Source organism: Ostrea edulis, chromosome 9 (genome assembly GCF_947568905.1).
Source record: "Ostrea edulis chromosome 9, xbOstEdul1.1, whole genome shotgun sequence".
Taxonomy (NCBI): Eukaryota; Metazoa; Mollusca; class Bivalvia; order Ostreida; family Ostreidae; genus Ostrea; species Ostrea edulis.
Genome location: NC_079172.1, coordinates 11517545 through 11539323, shown reverse-complemented (window position 1 = coordinate 11539323; position 21779 = coordinate 11517545). Strand labels below are relative to the sequence as shown.

At 34.9% G+C, this 21779-nt stretch overlaps 1 protein-coding gene across 3 annotated transcripts in view; it reads right to left on the bottom strand.

Moving 5' to 3' along the window:
• Positions 1-21779, bottom strand: part of LOC125660497 (uncharacterized) — a 65440-nt gene that overhangs the window by 12354 nt on the left and 31307 nt on the right. For 2 of the 3 annotated variants that reach the window (XM_056148520.1, XM_056148519.1), the window contains exons 16-31: positions 21207-21415; positions 20574-20774; positions 20191-20397; positions 19690-19886; positions 18666-18956; positions 17772-17990; positions 14225-14365; positions 13874-14009; positions 12921-13107; positions 12669-12790; positions 11573-11784; positions 10945-11304; positions 10335-10423; positions 9649-9783; positions 9251-9561; positions 8940-9101 (exon numbers count right to left, since the gene is read on the bottom strand). In XM_056148520.1, the coding sequence (XP_056004495.1) occupies positions 8940-9101; positions 9251-9561; positions 9649-9783; positions 10335-10423; positions 10945-11304; positions 11573-11784; positions 12669-12790; positions 12921-13107; positions 13874-14009; positions 14225-14365; positions 17772-17990; positions 18666-18956; positions 19690-19886; positions 20191-20397; positions 20574-20774; positions 21207-21415 (3179 nt within the window). Of the gene's footprint in view, positions 1-4727; positions 6564-8939; positions 9102-9250; positions 9562-9648; positions 9784-10334; positions 10424-10944; positions 11305-11572; positions 11785-12668; positions 12791-12920; positions 13108-13873; positions 14010-14224; positions 14366-17771; positions 17991-18665; positions 18957-19689; positions 19887-20190; positions 20398-20573; positions 20775-21206; positions 21416-21779 lie in introns of those variants that run through there. The other variant, XM_056148521.1, reaches the window with a different exon arrangement.

Here is a 21779-nt window from a genome sequence, read left to right as displayed (position 1 = left end):
GAACATACCCCATCTGAACAGTACTGATGAGGAAAATGGTGAGGAAGATGCTGAGGGTCAGAGGAAGTCAAAAAGGACTAGAGAGAAACCGGCTTGGATGAAAAGAGGCGATTACCTTATCAACCAACAGATAGCAGTATCTCAACCAGAATGGAAAGTCAGAACAGATTATTTGCAGTCGCTTGCCACTAATCCAATTTTTAACTCGTTGAATTCCGAAGCAGTAGCTAAAGCTCTCATTGATATAGTTACTGGTAAACATTAAAATTAAAGTCATTTTTTTTTAAATCAAAACAAACCAGTCAGTTCAGTCAGTCTAGTAAGAGTTTTAATATATTTTGCTAGCTTTGATTTTTCATACTTTACAGTCAAGTTACTCAAAATAAGCCATATTTATATTTTTTTGGTCATAGTAAATGACGAGGACGTCATTTTACAAAGAGGGGAAGCATGTGACAGGGTGATATTTTTCTAAAGTAAATATATTATTTCATTATTTAGATTATGAAGATTAGTACATGACAAAAGTTGTCTTTACTTTTAATTTATTTTATGTACAACTTAATAGTATATGCAAATATCTCTAAAGTTATTTATAGATTATGAGATCATAATGGTCAGTAATAGCACCATGTAAATATTTATAGAATATAGAACTCTCCAATTTCATTGGTTGTCTAAGTTCCCTCTCTTTACTATTGTTCACATTTTGAATTGTCTTCTAAGAATATAGAAGTGTTTTCCAGAAGATTTTCCTAGTACAATTTGACTATTTATTACCAGCATATAGAATATTCTGGACCTGACCAGAAATTTGGCTCTGTGTCACACATAGAGTTAATTAGAAAAGAATACAAACTCTGATAGAACCCTACCATTGGTGTTGAGTTGTTTATATACCTATACAATCCACACTATTACATGTTCAAACATAATGTAAGTCGTGATACTTTGATCAGAATTTATTTCTCATTCATTCGACAAGTACGTGTATTGGAATATCCATAGATACATAGTTTGGGAAAATTGTGCTGAAAGTGAGCCTGAACTACTGGGTATATTCAAATATCTGCTGTAAGGATATTTACTGGAATGAGGGTGAATTCTTCAAGAAGTGCAATATATAAAGAATTGGGATGGAATAAGTTATCAGAAAGAAGGAAAGTTTTACTAGTAATTTCATTTTATAAATTGTCTTGGAAAAATAAAGTTCGATTAACAGCAAGTTTGACTTTAAAAGGCTATGTTTGGAGGAAATTTTTGAGAAAATTACTTTATATTTTTCAATAATTTTTTTTTCCGGAGGGGTGTGTGTGAAAATCTCTCATTCATTGGTCAGGTTCATAAAATCGTTTCTTATGGTGGGAGCCAGTAACAGTTATAAGATTTGAAAGCGAAAGTATGGCACGCCAAATTCACAAAAATGAGCTAAACATAGTTTCACAGTTGATAAACTAGGTTTATCGACTGTAAACTATAATTTACGGACCGTAAACTATAGTTAACGCCGTTAATCTATATTTCACATATGTAAACCATAGTTAACAGATAATCTATGTTTCACAAGCGTAAACTATAATTAACAATGAAAACAATCATTAGCGATTGCAAAACATAGTTTATCTGATAAATACGGTTTCACGATTGTAAACTACGGTTTACAAGTCTGATAAATATAGTATCACAATTTGTGAAACTAGGATTAACAATTGTGAACTATAGTTAACGAATGTAAATTATAGTTTACAAATGTGAATCTGTATTCATCAGCAAAATCTATTATTAACGTTTATTTAACGACAGATAAACTTGGATTAGCATTTGTAAACTATAGTTTACAACCGTTAAATATAGTTTTACGGATGAAAACTATAGTTAACGAATCGTTAACTATAGTTTACAGTTCGTAAACTATAGTTTACAGTCGATAAACCTAGTTTATCAACTGTGAAACTATGTTTAGCTCATTTTTGTGAATTTGGCGTGCCATACGAAAGTAACAAATGCGATTGCGCAGCGTCAGATCGTAAGTTGTGAATATTTCTTTAAAAGAACACGTTAGTAAAACAGAAGCATCGTATCTTAAATTAAAAGTAAAACCTACGAAATTCTTAAGTCAGAATTTCTTGCGTAAGATAAAGAAGTTTAGTAAAACTCAGCCGTGTATACTGTGTTGTTTTTTTTGTTTTGTTTTGTCCCCCCCCCCCCAACATATGGGAGAAGGGGATAAGGGGTCAGAAAGTGAAGACACAGAGAAAAGGGGACGGCACCCATAGGGGGTTGTTTAATAGTTTTCATAATAAATTACGATATTTTTAAATACATATGTATTTGTATGAAGTATATGAAACGGTGGATTCTGAGCATGTCTTCTGCTCTCGCTTAATTTCTGCTTCTCTGTTCATAAGCCTTTTGATTTTACAAAATGCTGACCTCCTAATGTCCTATCTAGACTTACTGCGTATCAATAATAATTTCTAATAATATATATCTCAACAAATTATATTCGTATAATATGGTACTGTATAATTTTTCCATATTTGAAAGTACTCACACCTCAGCAATTAGAAATAAAATAAGGTTAAACGTCTTCCTGCTTTCAACTTTCTCAGGCACCAGTTTCTTCAAACAGTGTTTGATGCTAATCGATGGAGCGCTTTTAAAAAAAGTATCGGTCAACCCGAATTTCTTTTATATGTGGTAACTTTCACAGGGGCATGAGATGTTCGCCATTTTTATTATTACAATTAAAGAGTTTGGTTATACAATACGTTTCGTTAGATGTCATCTCGATTTGATCTTGTTTCGCTAGGTTTCGTTTCGTTTTGATCTTGTTTCGCTAAGTTTCGTTTTGTTTTGCATTTTACAGGTACCCTATAAAACATATCCAGTTGATCTATATGTCAATTCCAATTCTGAAAGTTGAACACACTGTGGCTAAAACTACATTTTTTCTTTTAACATTTCACGTAGAAGTTTAAAAAAAAAAAAAAAAAAAAAGGATACTAGGCCTACTACAAAACCGGCGCGAACCTCCGTGTCAGAATAATGTACATGTATGATGTTTTTAAAAATCCCCAGAATTATATGTAGGATTTCCTTTTCAAACATTTTTCTCTATTTGAGACTTTCCACTTGTAGAGATTAATCTGAAGCCATGCGGGAAGTGCATCCTTGTCTGCCTGGTACGGAAACAAAGTGTAATCTTATACCGGTTATAAATATAGCTTTTCATGAACGGTTTTAAGGATAAAACAACTCTTATTTCGGTCTTCTCAGCTATTGAAAAATATTAAATTTTACACTTACCAGCGTGGTTTTGTATTGAATGGCAACTTACAAAACAATACAAACTAGTGACACTAAATGGTAGATCGGTCACGCAATGCTTTATTCAAGTGAAAAGTAATTCAAGCCCCCTGTCTGTTATAAACGAATAAATCGACTGGAATCACTCGAAACAATCAGTTTTTCCCTTTAAAGAACAATATCGACAAATTTATCTATCAATGGGGACCCAAATTTGGAGCACTATATCCTCATGGCAAAAAACTAAAATGCGACAATCAACTCAATCTAATTAGAATTGAACGTTAAATCCGCCAGTATATATATCCAACATCAAATTTACTTGGTCGATGATTAATGAAGACAAACCAGTAATTGTCAAATTGAGTGAATATTTAGTGCAAACTTTCAGAAAAAGAAGTGATGCTTTAAAACTGCAAAAATCATTATAGTTTATTATTCATATATTGGTATAATACTGATACTGTCCATCTACTTGTGTATACACATGATTAGCAATTCATATATGTATGTACTTGTTTCCCCAACATGCTGCATCCACAAGCAGTTTGCAGTCTATGTAACCTGTAGTTAATGTTGTAAACTTTCTTTCTTTTTTGAATGTCCTTCTTTATAAACTGTCTTACTGTTATGCCCTCTGGGCCCAAAATTGGAATAAACTTATTTAACATCTAATTATAATTAGGTTGCAATCAATTATTCTTTTTTACGATTGATATTATATCCCCTATCACAAACAACCATCGATAGAAGGTTTGATTACAAATTTAAAATGTACTAGCTTATAGTCATGATACTAGGGATTCCCAACAGATGTGCAATCATTTCGCAATGTTAAACCAACCAAAACAACTTTTAAGATGATCATTACTTGACGTTTAAAATTTTGAAGGAGAGTTATGAACTTGACACATCTTGACGATTGCTGTATAACATGAAATTTGTACTATATTTTTATTGTACCCAGTGAATAAAATTCCTCCAAAAGATAATAGTCTTATTATAATAATATTAGTTATATACTAAATATTTACCGACTTTCACGGATTTCGACGCTAGGGGGTCATTCAGTTTGTGGGAGAAAACCAGAGGAAGCCCAAGTGTCCGACCACCATACCCTCTCACATACCATTGCCGATTGACATCGGGTCCCAGCAGTCAGAAGCGGGTGCGTGAACCACTACGCTACCCCGACACCCGCACAAGATGTATTTTCATCACACATAATAAAGACTTAGTAAAAACCTATGATATCACGTGATGGTGGAGCTAATTTAAGCTGATGATCACTTCATCTTGTAGAAATCGTGAACAAAAAGAAAATAGTATACCGGTATGCATACAAACTTTGAATATAATTGTTAAATACCAGACTGTGGTCAAATGGGGTCATCTCCATAAGAATACAGAAAACGTGATCATGTTTTTTTCTTTAATGTGGCGATAGAAACTGAGATCACAAACAGCAATGTCACACAGAGCACTAACAAATGCATCGTCTAAATAACAAAATGTGTGTCATCACACAACCGTCTTCATACAGAAATTATGGTACATGATCTGTTACAAAAAAATATATAATCTGTATAAAAGCATTGACTGTGCCGGAAATCATGGCTTTTTTTGAAACTGAAATTACTTGTTAGTCTCGTCTGTTAGTCTCGGGACGAGACGTAGCCACATCCTCAACACAGAATCTCAATGATACACTCAAATACATATAACATTGTTTGATACACCACCCTCTATTTATCCAGGCAAGCTGCATTAAAACATGACTATAAAATGTTAAAAATAAACTTTGGTGGAATAAAATTTATAATACTATTAACAAAACTACTAAAATAAATCTTCTAAAGCTTTCACTGAGCAATATTTGGTGCATCTATGTGTAAACTCGCTAATATTGTTCAAGTAATTTGAACAAAATCCAACTTTCAATTTATTGGTCAATTCACACAACCTTAGTGTCAAAAGCAGCCAAAGAAGTCACATGACTATCAGTTACTACATTGCTTGGGTCAAACCCCGAGTTTTTCAATCACCTGTATTAATATCTGAACACCTTCCAACTCCTAAGAAGAAATTCTAGCATCATGAACACACTTCATATAAAGCTTACTTATAATAAAAACTGAGAAGTTTCAAATGCACCAACAGCAAGACCTTCATAGATGACTTTGTTCATTATTTGGATTATGACTAGCTTTTAAGTACAAGTCAAAAGGTACTCCTATCTCTAGGACACTGATTATTATTAGTAATCAAAAGTATTACAAAGTTCCATTAATACAAACATGTTGTATTAAGAATTTCTGTACTGGGTTTCAAAATAATATAAAAAGTCAAGAATTTTGAATAAAAATCTGTTACAAGACTTCCTCTCATTAAATACAAGGAAGAATTTCACAAAAATACATCAGAATAAACACAAGTTTCCTGTAACTTTGATACAGAAACCGGACATGCATGTACCAATAAGTACTTAGATGCATTGCGGTTTTATGATTCCTCAACTGTAAAAATGAAAATTTATATAACTAAAAATGCAGCAATCTTAATTTCCTCTTGAGAATCATATTGTAAGAAAACAAATATCACAGACACTGACAATTTTATGGCTGTGTCCCTAAGTCAAAGAAACAAACGAGCACCTTCTGATAACAATACAAATTTAACAACACATCTAGGTTTACTTCTAAATCATGTACAAATATCTACACTACAATTATCTTCTGGAACTTTGGGAAGTTTAAAGCCATTGTTTTATAATTCTAAATTCTTCGTATGTTGTGGAAAAGGTGATCCAAGTCGGCTATCACTTTTACAACAAAACACACCAAGTATTATGCCATATGTGAATAATTACCAGCATTGAAAATAAATGAGATCTCAAGTTTCATATTAAAAAACAATTCAAATATAATTGGTAAATTACAGAAGGAACTGCAAGACATTGCCCATTCTTCCAAAATGCATTTTCTAGCCAGCAACGCACCAAACACAATCTACACATTAAAATCTGTTGCTGTGCAATAAATAATAATGCAATAGTTCTTCCTATAATGCAAGTTCTTCCAGACTATTGTCCCACCCAAGTCTAGAATGCCTCTGGCACCACGTAAAATGTACATGGAAGATTTTCTTCACACTCAAACTAAACTGTTTTTGATTTGCATCATCTGTCTCTCCCTGTGGCAGTGGGCGGTGGTTTGTCGGCTTCATAGATCAAACGCAGGTTTATAAATGCAGACCTATGACAATAAAAGTGAAATTTCACTACTTTAAGTGTACTTTGTATATAGAATAACAATAATGTAACACTAAAGTTTTCTATAAATTTTGAAAAGTGTTTGTGTTTACCTTCTGGAATTCATACACGCAAGAAAAAGAAAATTAATTTGTCAATGGACAAGGAATCCAAGTTCATTAACTTTAAAAATTCACTTATATGGTCTCCCATCACTTTTTCTTAGCTCACCTAAGCTGAAAGCTTAAGTGAGCTTTTCTGTTAACATTTTGGCTTATGTGAGCCTTTCTGTTAACATTTTGGCCGGTGTCCTTCCGTTTGTCTGGTATTTTTTTTTTTTTTTTTTTTTTTTCAAGTTTCAAGATTTTTATTTATGAAACAAGACAAAAACATATACAAATATACAAAACAAATGAAATACATATATAAGATACAATGTGTATAAGATATGGTTATTATTTTACCATGGAATCAAAATAGATACAGTATATGTCAAACAATTTTAGTTATTAATTTACATCAACATAATTTCAAGTGACGGAATAATACTGCGTAAGAAACATATTTGGCAGTGTGTGTATAATAAAGATAAGTTTTTGGTTGTTGTTTTTCAAAAACGCCCCGCTGCCACAATGAGTCCACACATATCACGACAGTTCATATCCGACTCATTGGGCAGCTCTATTAGAGGACTGACCCTCTGAATAGTGGCTTCAGATATAACACAAGTATATATAATACACAGATATACACATGTATACATACATGTGCGTGCATAGATATAATAGCAGTAGTAAAAATGTTTAAATTTTATGTTAAAAATTTTGATATAAAGAATATCTATAGATTGGATACAAAATTTTGAAAAAACTTCTGTTCTTTTGTTTTATATAAAAACCTGAGAACTTGACAGTGCGATCTCAAGTATTCCTTGATGGAACGAATAACAAAATCACTCGTCTCATCAACCTGCACAACTCTACAATACATCTTACATTTATAAATTCTAAATGCAATAAAAGAAAGAAAATAGTTATATATCTTTATCAACTCAGTATTATCCAAATAAAACCCAACAGCAATATGTTTCCAAGTAATTGTGAAATTAATACAGGTACTTGCGACCTTCCATATATGTCGTACATTAATACAATCAAAAATAAGGTGTTTTGTGTTTTCGATTTCATTTCTACACAGTTTACACTTATTTGTTACAGTGTTGTTCCATTTGCTAATAAGGAGATTATTACTCAATAAGTTGTGTATTAGTTTATAATTAAACTCTGCTAAAGATTTGTCTTCAATGTATTTAACTTTCAATAAAAATATTGATTCCCATTCCTTTTTATCTGTTATTTGGAACTCTCTACTTAACCTTGTAAGCGAGGGTTTTTGGAATTTATGCTTTATCAAAGTAGAATAGAAAATTTTAGTTTTATGTTGTAAACATAAATTTTTATCAATATTTTTGGTTTTAATGTAGGGAATTTTAGAAAAATCATATCCGAGTTCAAATTTTTTGAAAATATGTCTTATCATCTTATACTCGCATAGCCAGTTCGTTTTCTTAGTAAGACAATCATAAATTTGTTTACCTGATTTTAATAGCCCATCCTCATTAAAAATGTCTTTAACATATAAAATTCCACTTTTTATCCAATCATCAAAACATATTGATTTACCTTTGAAGAGAAAATTTGCATTTGACCATATTGGCTGAAGAAGGAATTTTTCAGTGGAGTTAAGAGTTTGGTTTGTGTTGTCTTGACAAAGGTTGAAGCAAGAAAACACCTGTTTATAAAACACTGGAAAATTTTTAAGAATGCCATAATTGTTAGTTGATGTTTCAGAAGTCTTAGCTAAATAATCAATGTCAAGATTTAAAGTTTTGCTGAAACTTTCTGCATATTTTTTAATGATATGATTACTTGTAATAAGGCGTGGAATCCACATGGCCTTTAGGGCTTTAAGTTTAGACTCTATATCGACTACACCTATCCCTTCATCTTTAATATCCCCTATCAATGTGTTCCTTTTGATTCTATCTTTTTTATTCCATAAAAAATTAAATATGTCTGGTATTTTTTAAAAACGATTTCAACTTCTTCTCCAGAACCACAATAGGGTAATAAAAATTCTGAAGAATAGCAGGGCCAAGGTGTTTCAGGTGAGTATTGTGACCAATAGGCCTCTTGTTCAAACTCGAGCAAAACCGTAAACTGTCTTTTCACAGCCTCTCACCACTAACCATTAAAGGTAGAGCCAGACCACAATGCCGTTTTAGGGCTTCCGATAATGGTACCATCTCAGGACTTCCTACCACTAAGCTTTTTAAGGTAAAGCCAGACCATACTACCCCCTCAGGCTTCCTACTACTCACCTTTTAAGGCAGAGCCAGACCACAGTGCCTAATAGTTCTTTGATGATGATGACTGACATGTAGATGAGTATTATGTGACAGGTATCTGAGATCAGTTTCCTTATGTTGGTCAGGAAAGCATCCATTTGTATTTCTGCCACTGACGAGTCCGACACGTGGCCACTACAAATATTCATCACTGACACATCAACTAACAAATACTCACCATCGACACATTGATTAACAAATATTCATCACAGATGATGCATACATAATGAAAGAAATAAAATCTTCAATCAAAATTCTTTCTTTCTCCAAATACTTTTTCTTACTTTGAATAGAATTTAGGTTCAATCTGCTCAAAATGGCACACTTCCATGTCCATGTTCCCAAATCTAGATTCCAGTCCCTCAGTACATTTAGCATTTGGATCCAGACTCTGCTTGTATCTGCAATAGAAGCCACTGTGGGCTTCCTGCAGGTGGCGCCACTGATTCTCCAGTGTTCGGTGCAAGTATAGATGGCGCTGTACATACATGTTCATTAACTCCTGATATGAGGGGTACTCCATAGTGTTAATTCTGTTTGCATGGGCCTCAATTCTGTGATTCACAAAGTCCTCGTTCAGCTTCAGAAGATCATCCTGAGAAAAATGAAGACTCTAGGTTTATTTCACTGCATCACAACAATATGTGCTCAGGGGAATAATTCTGACAAGGGATTGGCTTACCATATTGTTGTAGTACCCTAAGTAGCTAAATGTCTCTCTGTTGACAAAATGGAATGTTGTCACAGAGACGAGATATATAAACAGGCACACAAAAATGGTGGCGATGACTTTTGGCACAAACATACTGGACAACATCTGAAATTTACAACACAAGGTAAATATTGTTACATAGACACAAGAAAGACGACTCCTTCCAAGATTTCTCTTCGTTTCTATTGTTAACAAAACCAAGTTTTTTTTAAGGTCTTGATTTCAAGGGCCTGGGCCTTTCCAATTGGGAAAGATAGCGACATTTGCTTGAAATTGGGGAAATGTTTCATACAAAGAAGTAGGGAGAAAACCAAACTAGAGTGCTGGGTAGAATATCAGATGCAGAGTAGAGTATTAAGGAATAACTGTACTCCTTCTGACTTTCAATTTGGTTAAAACTTATCTCATTCAAATAAGTACAGGCCAAAAAAGTTTACTTAACAATTTTGAAGAAGAATTGTAATCTGTGGGCCTGTGAAGGAGATTTATGAACAATAAGGCTACCCTGCTTTGATTTGTTTTCATTATGAAGTTTGGGAATTTCAAAGCAAAAATTGGGAAAAATACATGCTTAAGTTTTTAACATTGGGAATGGGGCCTTATTTCGGCCCCCTACAGACCCTAAAAAAATCCCTGAAAACACAAACTATGCTTACTTTGATGAAGAATTTTTTAAATGTTTTAGCAGCCCCTGACTGAAAGATCTGACTCTGCCTTTTAGCTGACCCATCAGGGTTTCTATCATCTGCAAATAAATGATGGCCACCTCATTACTCATGATGTATGCAAATAACAGAAATTATCTGAATAAATTAATTACTCATTATATCTACAAAATGTTGAGAAAATATTATATAGTACAGTAACAACAACATGTCTCAAGACAATTTACACTATCCATGTCTGTTGTGAATCGGGATAGTATGTACGGAATTACAGTATAGCGGTTTTTTCCACTGGGTGATAAATTTGGTTTATTCTAGCGGTTAGTAGCTTTCTGCCAAATTTCATTCGTCAAATATGCACCTAATTGCAACTTCAGTATTTGCAAAAGAGGTAACTCTTCCTTGTCCATCGAAATTTATTTCACTAAAATTATTAGCACACCTTTCAGCCAACAAATGGCCAAATTTTAGGACCCCCCCCCCCCCCCCCCCCCATAAAAAAATGCTATAGTGTATGCTTTGAAAACTGTATAAGAACAGTATAGACTAGCAAACATACACCTCACTTACACACAGACTCTAGAAATCTTCGTATGCTCACTTGTTTTCTCCCTAATGCCAACAAAGATTGGATATCCGTAAAGCAGCAGCCTAGCCACCCCGACCGACTTGAGGATACGATGGAGGAACCAGATTAGGTCAATTATTGCCATAACAAAGAAAAATCCACTGTAACCACTGTACTGGGGTGCCTCAGTGGTGTGAGCTTGATCTTTAGATGACCTTGTCTGGTTTTCTTTGGCTTTGAATGGGTCGTCTGCAAAGAACCACATGTTGTGTTTGTGGACAGTTCTCTCTGGTCTGTTGAAGTGGGCACTGGAAGCATGACTAGACGACTGTGATCCTGAGCTGAACACCTTGGAAAGTCTGGGAGTTTGGGGGAGTGGAATGGTGACATCATCTACATGATAAGCGGTCATTAAAGGATTAAGCATCATGTCATGGTTCATTAATTGTTTATGCCACTAATTAACATTACATGTAATTTGCCATTCATATCTTTTTTTGGTTTCAAATTTGCCACACGTTTCACTCATTAGAAATATTAACTGTTTTATTCTTATAGTACATGTATGAGAATAATACCTCCTTTGAGGACATGGTAATTCTTGCAGTTATTTCCAGAGTATACCCAGTTCCCCTTTTCCCTACAAATGAACAGTTCATACCTCCAGATATCTGAGTTAGGCTCTGTTGTACTCCTAACCACTGCATGAAAGGTTTAGTAGAACGTCCCTCCAAGTCTCCGAAGTTCTTGACAGTTTTGTGGAGAAAATCTGGGCCAGCCAACCATTTACTTCTTTCCACGCTGCGATAGGTTTCCTCGATGTTGGCTGTAAACACTTTTTTTGTGTGTTTGATATAACTCTTGTATCGCTCTCTGGAAACACGGCGTAGATAACACATTAAAAAGAATATCACATGTAAAGAATATCACATGTATCTGATTCATATAATGGACTGTATGTCAATATTTATTCAAGTTGAGTGATATAATTCTGAAAATTAAATTTGCAACATCTTTCATATTTCCATGACATATCATTATGAAATTTAAAATGAAAGAAAGACTAAATATGAGTTCATGTAATAAAGCACTTTTCAAAGACTGTTACAAACCCCCTCCAGACACGTAAAATTCAGGAATTTAAGCAGGTTTGAAACCTCCAGACCCATGTTAAATACTGTTAACACACCCAATATGGGAAGCAAGATCTACACTATTATCACAGTGTAAAGTGCCTCCCCCCTCTAACACGGTCTACTCATGCTGAAAACACTAGTCAAATGTATTAAGTTGCCAGGAATGTTAACTTAGGGTGCTAACAGCATGCATACAGGTTTTAGAAAATGTAGTTGTGAAAGATACAGATTCACCATTTCTGTTACAAGATCACAGCAATATTGCTTTATCAACATACATGTAAATAAATGTCAAGTTTGAAAATGAAAAACCATGTCTGAAAATAAATAATAAAGAACAGTTATAGAAAATAGTTAACAGATGTGTAAAGAAATGTCTCATTTCCATTTTCCCCTGTAACAGGGTATGTGTTTTGACATGGTAACATAATTATGTTTTGGATGACATGAGATTAATATTTCAATTGCTGTTGGTCTGAGATAAAAGGACAGATTTCTACATGCAAGGAATGGGATGGGAGTTGGTTATCTAGAATTCAAGAATAAAATTTCTGATATTGGGGAAATATTGTCTAGTAATTTCACTTTCTAAAATCAGAGTTATAGAACAAATCTACTTACTTGTAGTTGTTGAGATTGCTTGTGAACTGTTGTATGAGATCTTCGTTGTGTCGTGACAGAAGATCTTTGATATTATCAACAGTTACCCTGTCTTTTACTTCTTTCTCAAGCAAGCTGTTCACCTGGAACCATAAACATTCAAAAGTTTACACTTCAAAGGATGAAACATTTTTGGCTATTATTCTCACAATTCAGCCCTAGAAGAAAAATACATTCAGTGCTCCACAATATTTATTTGTATGCTGTACATACCTCATTGAATTTCTGAATAACACTCCTCATTTTGACCTCGCACTGTTCTTTTGAGCCTGCTGCCATCTTGCTTTGTCGCTGAAGCTCCACCTCTAAATGGTGCTGCAAGTGGTCCAACTCCAGACTACTGAATGCTGTTTTCACAGATCGCTGGTGTTGGTAGTTTCTCAGAAATGCTGTGGTGTCACTGAAATGTATCGGAGCAAGAGGCTGTAAGATGCAGAATTATTCTTCGTAATCAAAACTTCATACATGGAATAATATAGGCCCATCATTTTATGTTTGTAAATAAAAATCTGGGATATCCTATTTCAGAAGCATTTTTCACACTCAGTGCAAAATCAAAATTAAACAAGCTCTGCAAGATGGGTTATACCCCACACAATGAGTGTCAAGTTTTTTTCTATGAAGTCCTGTGTGACCTTTTACCTTTGACCCCATAATCAATAGGGTTCTTCCTCTCTTGATAACAAATCCACATATGAAGTACCAAATCAACGAAACAAGAAACTGTGGCCTGTATAGTGTCTACAATGTTGTTACACACACACACACCCACACAAGAAACTGTGGCCTGTATAGTGTCTACAATGTTGTTACACACACACTCACCCACACAAGAAACTGTGGCCTGTATAGTGTCTACAATGTTGTTACACACACACTCACCCACACAAGAAACTGTGGCCTGTATAGTGTCTACAATGTTGTTACACACACACACTCACCCACACAAGAAACTGTGGCCTGTATAGTGTCTACAATGTTGTTACACACACACACTCACCCACACAAGAAACTGTGGCCTGTATAGTGTCTACAATGTTGTTACACACACACACTCACCCACACATGAACAGGTTCATTACTATGTCCCCTCTTGCAATAAATTGGAAAGGAATAAAAATGGAGAAAACCTGCTTACTTTTGAAGTTTCTATAAATGCTCCTTACCTATTACTGGCAATGATGACTAGGTAGAAGACAGTCATTGAGACACAGGCTGCGTATATAAACTGGAATGTCATATAAATCACCATCAGGACCAGATGACACCATCGGAACTGGAGGACGTCTCCCAGAGGCTGACCTGTTAGCAACAAGCTGGTTAACTTTCTTTCTATGTGTACTTACTTTCATTACTGATGTAACAGACTGTATACTAAATTTTTCCCCCACCTCTGATGTTATTCATTACTCTGAGCCAAAAAAACTGCAGTTACACGAAAAAAATGAATTCCCATCAATATTAATTTACTCTCTCATTTTTTAAATCAATTACATATGGTTAAATGTGTTGCTTACCAAATTTGACAACAATTCCAACCGCTGACACAAAAATGAGCAGTAATACTCCTCCGCAGACGGACACGATGAACGGGACCGAGAAATGAGGAGGGACTACAGCCTCTGTGGAATGAACAAGCTGGGATTCCCGACCACTTACTGCAAACAAGAAAACATACCATAGCAGGGAATTACTGCATGGCTAAACAATCCATCATCAATTGCAATAATATGTCCCTTTCAACTCTGTTGAGAGGGCATATCAAACAAGGTACCTCTGATTAGAATATAGCGCTATTGAATCTAGTACACATGAACTAAAATTTTGACTAAATACAAAAGAAAATTCGGTGTTGATTCAGCATTTAAATTTTTTAAATCTGCTGACCTTTCAGTCTTTGTCTCATGATGATGATTTACATGTGTTAAGCTGTGATGATGACTTACATGTGTTAAGCTGTGATGATAATTTACATGTGTTAAGCTGTGATGATAATTTACATGTGTTAATCTGTGATGATGACTTACATGTGTAAAGCTGTGATGATAATTTTACATGTGTTAAGCTGTGATGATAATTTACAAGTGTTAATCTGTGATGATAATTTACATGTGTTAAGCTGTGATGATAATTTACATGTGTTAAGCTGTGATGATAATTTACATGTGTAAAGCTGTGATGATAATTTACATGTGTTAAGCTGTGATGATGATTTACATGTGTAAAGCTGTGATGATGATTTACATGTGTTAAGCTGTGATGATGATTTACATGTGTTAATCTGTGATGATGACTTACATGTGTTAATCTGTGATGATGATTTACATGTGTTAAGCTGTGATGATGATTTACATGTGTTAAGCTGTGATGATAATTTACAAGTGTTAATCTGTGATGATAATTTACATGTGTAAAGCTGTGATGATAATTTACATGTGTTAAGCTGTGATGATAATTTACATGTGTAAAGCTGTGATGATAATTTACATGTGTAAAGCTGTGATGATAATTTACATGTGTTAAGCTGTGATGATGATTTACATGTGTAAAGCTGTGATGATAATTTACATGTGTTAAGCTGTGATGATAATTTACATGTGTTAAGCTGTGATGATAATTTACATGTGTTAAGCTGTGATGATGATTTACATGTGTTAAGCTGTGATGATGATTTACATGTGTTAAGCTGTGATGATGATTTACAAGTGTTAATCTGTGATGATAATTTACATGTGTAAAGCTGTGATGATAATTTACATGTGTTAAGCTGTGATGATGATTTACATGTGTAAAGCTGTGATGATAATTTACATGTGTAAAGCTGTGATGATAATTTACATGTGTTAAGCTGTGATGATAATTTACATGTGTAAAGCTGTGATGATAATTTACATGTGTTAAGCTGTGATGATAATTTACATGTGTAAAGCTGTGATGATAATTTACATGTGTTAAGCTGTGATGATGATTTACATGTGTTAATCTGTGATGATAATTCACATGTGTTAATCTGTGGTGATAATTTACATGTGTTAATCTGTGATGATAATTTACATGTGTTAATCTGTGATGATAATTTACATGTGTAAAGCTGTGATGATAATTTACATGTGTTAAGCTGTGATGATGATTTACATGTGTTAAAGACCCAACTTTAAGTTAACGCCCCCAAATTTTACCTGTGTCGCGATCAATGATAAGCCGCCGGTCAATCAAACTTTTAACAATAGAGCTGAGGTTGATTGACGTTTGCAGAGACCGTGGTCTACAGCTACCTGAGAAAGATGTTTTGATAACAATCATGGCTAATGATGACCGCTCGAGGAAAGCCCCAGTATACCTGAGTTTTGATAGCATTGACTCGCACCTAGAATATTTTAATTTCTAACGTCCCCTATACAATGCAATTTATCATCGTATTTTCTCTCTCCATCTTTATACATGTATTATAGATTAAACAATCAGAAATCAAACAATAATAATAAAAAACCCACCAAACAAACATAAGTTATTGGAATATTTTCTATTAATGATTTATTGTGGCTTTATATTTATAAAAACATGAACAATTCTTTATTGACGCAGCACATCAACATGTATAATGGTTATATTGCCCATGCGTAAAACTGTTACAGTAGTTTAAAAAATGCTTCTGTTTGAGATACCACATGGATTATAAATTACACAATCAGAAATCAAACAACAGTAAAAAAGCATAAATAAGTTATTGAGATATTTCTACTTATAATTTATCACGGCTTTATATTTAGAGAGAAAGAGAGAGAGAGAGAGAGAGAGAGAGAGATTGAGATTTATAATTTATCAGTTTTATATTTATAAAGATAAAGAGAGAGAGAGAGAGAGAGAGAGAGAGAGAGAGAGAGAGATGTGTAAAACTGTAGCAATAATATAGATGAAATAATATGGCATGGCAATAGTGTTGCATACCTATGACAATAATTACTCATTTAGTCAATGATTGAGAGTAAGAGAGAGAGAGAAAGGGGGGGGGGGGTAGACTAGCTATGTGTCAGCTTCTGTTTGGGATACCATCGTTACACAAACACTACGTCCACAGAAACCCTAAAGAGAGAGAGGGGAGGGAGTGTAGACTTCGTGTCAGCTTCTGTTTGGGATGCCATCGTTACACAAACACTACGTCCACAGAAACCCTAAAGAGAGAGAGAGAGAGAGAGAGAGAGGGGGGGGGGAGGGGGACTTCGTGTCAGCTTCTGTTTGGGATACCACCATTACGCAAACAATACAGCTACAGAAACCCTACAGACGGCCCATATTGAGGGGTATCTTGACCATTCTTCATTTGGTTGTACATGTACACAGATCTACTTGGATTTATTCATCCTCTCAAAACATGGATATTTTACCTACTACACCCACGACACCGCGAACTCCCAGGACACCAGGAAGTGCCTGGAAACGTCGGTAATATTATATTTCGGAAATTATTTATATACGATATATATCAATTCAATTAGAAGTTTTAAAAAGCAAAGATTTAGAAATGGGCTAAACCTGTCATTTGCAATACATAAATATGACCAAGTTTGAAGGTTTACGGGAAATAGAAATGCGGTATGCATGTAGGTAGAAATTTTAATTATTTTGTTGTTGTTGCACAAATCAAGACACTAATCATAATTTGTAATAACCTGAGAAATTTCCTGTGTATATCATAAAAATATACACAACAACCGATCTCTTGGCCAGGTAAATAACATTGACCATGGATAAGCTCCGCCCACATTCAGTCATCCGTGGAGCAACCGTACGGTGTTTTTTTTGGGTCTTTAATCTGTGATAATTTACATGTGTTAATTTGTGATGATAATTTACATGTGTTAAGCTGTGACGATGACTTACATGTGTTAAGCTGTGATGATAATTTACATGTGTTAAGCTGTGATGATTTACATGTGTTAAGCTGTGATGATGATTTACATGTGTTAAACTGTGAAGATGACTTACATGTGTTAAGCTGTGATGATAATTTACATGTGTTAAGCTGTGATGATTTACATGTGTTAAGCTGTGATGATGACTTACATGTGTTAAGCTGGCTTGCCCTGGCACGGTACACGTGAAGTTGGAATCGTCTGACATTGTCCCTGACGGAAACGATGAACTGTTTGTCTGACCGTGGACTGTCGCCACTAGGTACAGAAAACACCAGAAAGAAGTTTTGAGGACACTTGACCTGTATGTCATACTGGTACAGAGGTCGGCTGGGATATTTCGCATCCGTGATGTTTACATTCAGAATACCTGACCAGTGGAGAGAAAATTTACTCTTACAATCAAGGGAATAAAGCAAATTGTACTTGACCCAATTTGGCTTAATTATTTAATAATCAAATGATTTTAGAGAAAATTTTACTTTTCAACCTGTCACTCTAGTAATTAATCATAAGAAAGTGTTCTTAATACATTCTTTATAGTTACGAGGGCTGTCCAAAAAGTTGTGAATAGTGGTGTTTTGGTAATTTCAAGTAGGAATAGATTTACATACCATACACTAAAATGTTTGTTGTAAAATTCCAAGTCAAAATAAGGTGGTTTTGAATGTTTTTGCTTAAATTAAATGAAAAAATTGCGGTCTGTAAAGGTCGCGAAGGACACTCACATGCCACAGTTATTATCATAAAGAGAAAGATAGCATGTGTTCATGAACTGTTTGGACAGCCCTGGTAGAGAGTCAGAAAGTTGCTCTACACTATCAAGAACATCAAACAAAGATTGTTGTTATTCTTCTGTTTTCTAAGTTGGTAAATTAGAATGATTCCATGAGCAGAGAATATTTTACTTTTCAAAATGTCACTCTTATAATCGATCAAGATATATACAAGTATTTTGATGAATTTTTTGGATTTGGTTGGATACATCACCTCAGTCACTAGGATTGACTGCCGCACAGCGACACATGGCTCACATAAATCTTACCTGGACATGACTCCACTTCCCCCGTCACATTCAGATTCCAGTGGGTGGAATTATGGGAAATATTGCCCTTCAAACTTCCCTCTTTCAGAGTTGCTCCAGGATACAGTGAAAACAAAATGGAGGAGTGCTTTGAGACTCCTATCTTCACCAATGACTGGGCAGAGCTGTTGGTGACAACATAGGTGAAGTTTCCTAGGTAACGGCCCTGCAGAGTCTGCAGATGTTGGAAGGGTTGCCCAGAGTTGGTTGAGATCAAGTACTCCAAAGCATCATCATCACAATGTTTTTTACCTACGTAATTACATAACAGTATAAAACAGATAGTATACTTTTTTCCACATTAACCTACATGTACAACAAAATAATACACTCCATGTGTTTTTCCAGCCACAATGTGTACACAAACACTGCTGAAGTTATCAGTTACTGGAGATTAATTATTTTACACGAGTACTTGAATATCATGCAATGACTTGTAGATGTCAAATCGCATTAACAAGAATTCATGTTTGGTCTTTTAATCAAGAGCTTTTACATGTATATTAGCAATATAAGAATAAAAGAAAGTATTTTAATTTTGTGAGTGTTGCTTCTCACAAAATTACACGAAAATAAATTCTGACCATATATTTAAAAATCAACAGTATCAAACTATACAAAGGGAACAGATTTGACAAAACTTCATTCTTATGCAAGTTTAGAGTAATCAGTTTCTGCTGTTTGATTTTCAGATAAACAACTGTGTTATACATGTACCATATAGACCTTTTATTTTGGTGAAAGATTCCAAACAGCCCAAACAATAATTGCCAAATTTCAAATCTCTCATATTTCTGTAGTAGATATTAATGAAGCTGCTATTTAAAATTCACAACCACCAAGGTTAATAATGCATGACACTCCTCAACCTCTTGGTTTTGCCAAATTTACATCTGTCACAATAAAACCTGCTCTGTGGCATTTATTTTACACCCAGTCTTTGAAAGCCGCAAGTGGCGAGTCAGAGATAGATTGATTTTCATACCAAATGTCTGTGATGTTTCGATGTAGGGCTTGATTGGCCTGACCGGCGCGGAAGACCCCTGGATGTAGGAACTTCTGACACTCTCCCCCGCAGTTCTGTACTTGCCCACTGTTACATCTCTCTGACCAGGGGACCCTTCAATGATGTCCGGTATCACATCCAACCTGGAGTCCACCTCCACTTTAACAATGTGCTTACTGTAAGATATAAACAATTCCTGCAACACCTACTCAAAATTAAGACCAACACCATACAAATGAAGTTACAATGACATTCTGTGTGCATGTTAAAATTTTCCTCCTTCATTGTGCTGTCAAAACTTTTTATGGGCACTTCATTTTCATGGTGTTTAGGAGTCATTCATATGCCACAGGAAGATACAAAAGGAATTGAAATGGTACAATCAAACATGAGCAACAGAAAATATCAGTAAAGACGAACTTATACAAGCGTAAAATTACCAATTGAACATTATGCCTTATCAATATACAAATTGCTCACTCTGATTTAAGTTTTCCAGTCTTCTGCCATGTCTCGTCGCCATATATGGTAAAACTCTGTGTCATCAATGTGTTGTAGTAATGTTTGATTGTGTATTCTAGTTCAAGGAGTTTCTGATTCGGCGATGGAGCCATGTGACACAAAAAGTCACCTTTAGGATGGTACACAGGTTTCAGCCTAAATTCAATTAGGTCTCCTTGCTTGCATCTGAAGATAGAATGAAGTAGAAGCAAGTAAAATACCAGGGTTGTTTTAAAGTAGTTTGTAAACTGCAACAAGTGTTTGTTATTTTAGCCACTATGTATGGATATGTACATGACAGAACCCAGTCTCAATGAGTAGATGAGATAATAAATTAGTCAGGAGGAGAAAATTGCCGTTACCTCTCTGTCTGACAGATGTAGTCATGATAAGTTTTGCAGACGTCGCTACAGTTGCTCTGCGTGCAGCATGTGAAGCATTCTGGGAGTCGTGGAGACTGGCCTTTGTCACCCCCGGCTATTGAACACTCCCCCGGCTGTAACAACATCTGTCTGGCACAGTGTCTGGTACAGTTCAGACAGGCCGCATTACTCAGCAGACAGCTAGAAAACACAATTCAAACATCTCAGTCAGAGAATCCCATTACAAATTCCTGAAACAACTTTCTGTGGTGGCACTTAAATAATTTTGAACCATGGTAACAGCTGAAATTGAAATCACTATAGACATTTGAACCTTCGTAGAATAGATTTCACAAGTGGAGTTTACCTATATGCACGTAAAAAAGCTGCCGTTTCATTTGTAACAGAAAACTCGATGCACTTTTGCATGAAAAGCACCTTTATAAATTGATTAACCTTTTTAATTTTCACAACCCATGTCAAAGTACTAGCGGTGAACTGGGTGCTATTGACAAACTAGTTTAATGTATAATGACTAACATTTCGGATGAACTTTTCCGATTTCTCCACCCACGTCAACATACAGGTGGTGAAATGGGTGTCTGTTGATGAACTGGATGTCTAATGACTAACCTCTCCGTTTTCTCCACCCATGTGGATGTACTGGTGGTGAACTGGGTGTCTAACACAGAGAAGACTCCGCTGACTGGGCCTGGCTGAGAGCACATGATGGACCCCTCTGTCGTGTCATCCTGCGGTGGGTACTGGCCGTGTTGGGTGTACGTTTTACAGGGCCTAATAAGTGTATGTCCAAATTTCTGTTTCTCCTTGTAAGTAATGTTCTACAGAAATGAAATAAAAAAAAATTCTTCATTGAAACTGCATATTGAGTAAAATCATTATCTTTTTATATAGGATATGTATTTTCCATCAAACATTCTATAAAAAGAAGTAAATGTTATCAGTAATAGTGTAACAAAATACAGATAAACAGCCCGTACAAATACTGTATGTGTTCTAATTTCAGTTCATTTCAAATTGGTGCAGAGCTTTAATCATGATAAATTGCTTCTTCTATGTATGATAATGAATAACGGAGTTTCATATAGTGCAAACAAATATATTAGTACTCTAGCATCACTGCTAAAATATGAATCTGACTAAAATAAGAACACCTACGGTATACCAGGTTTCTAGAGGTGATAT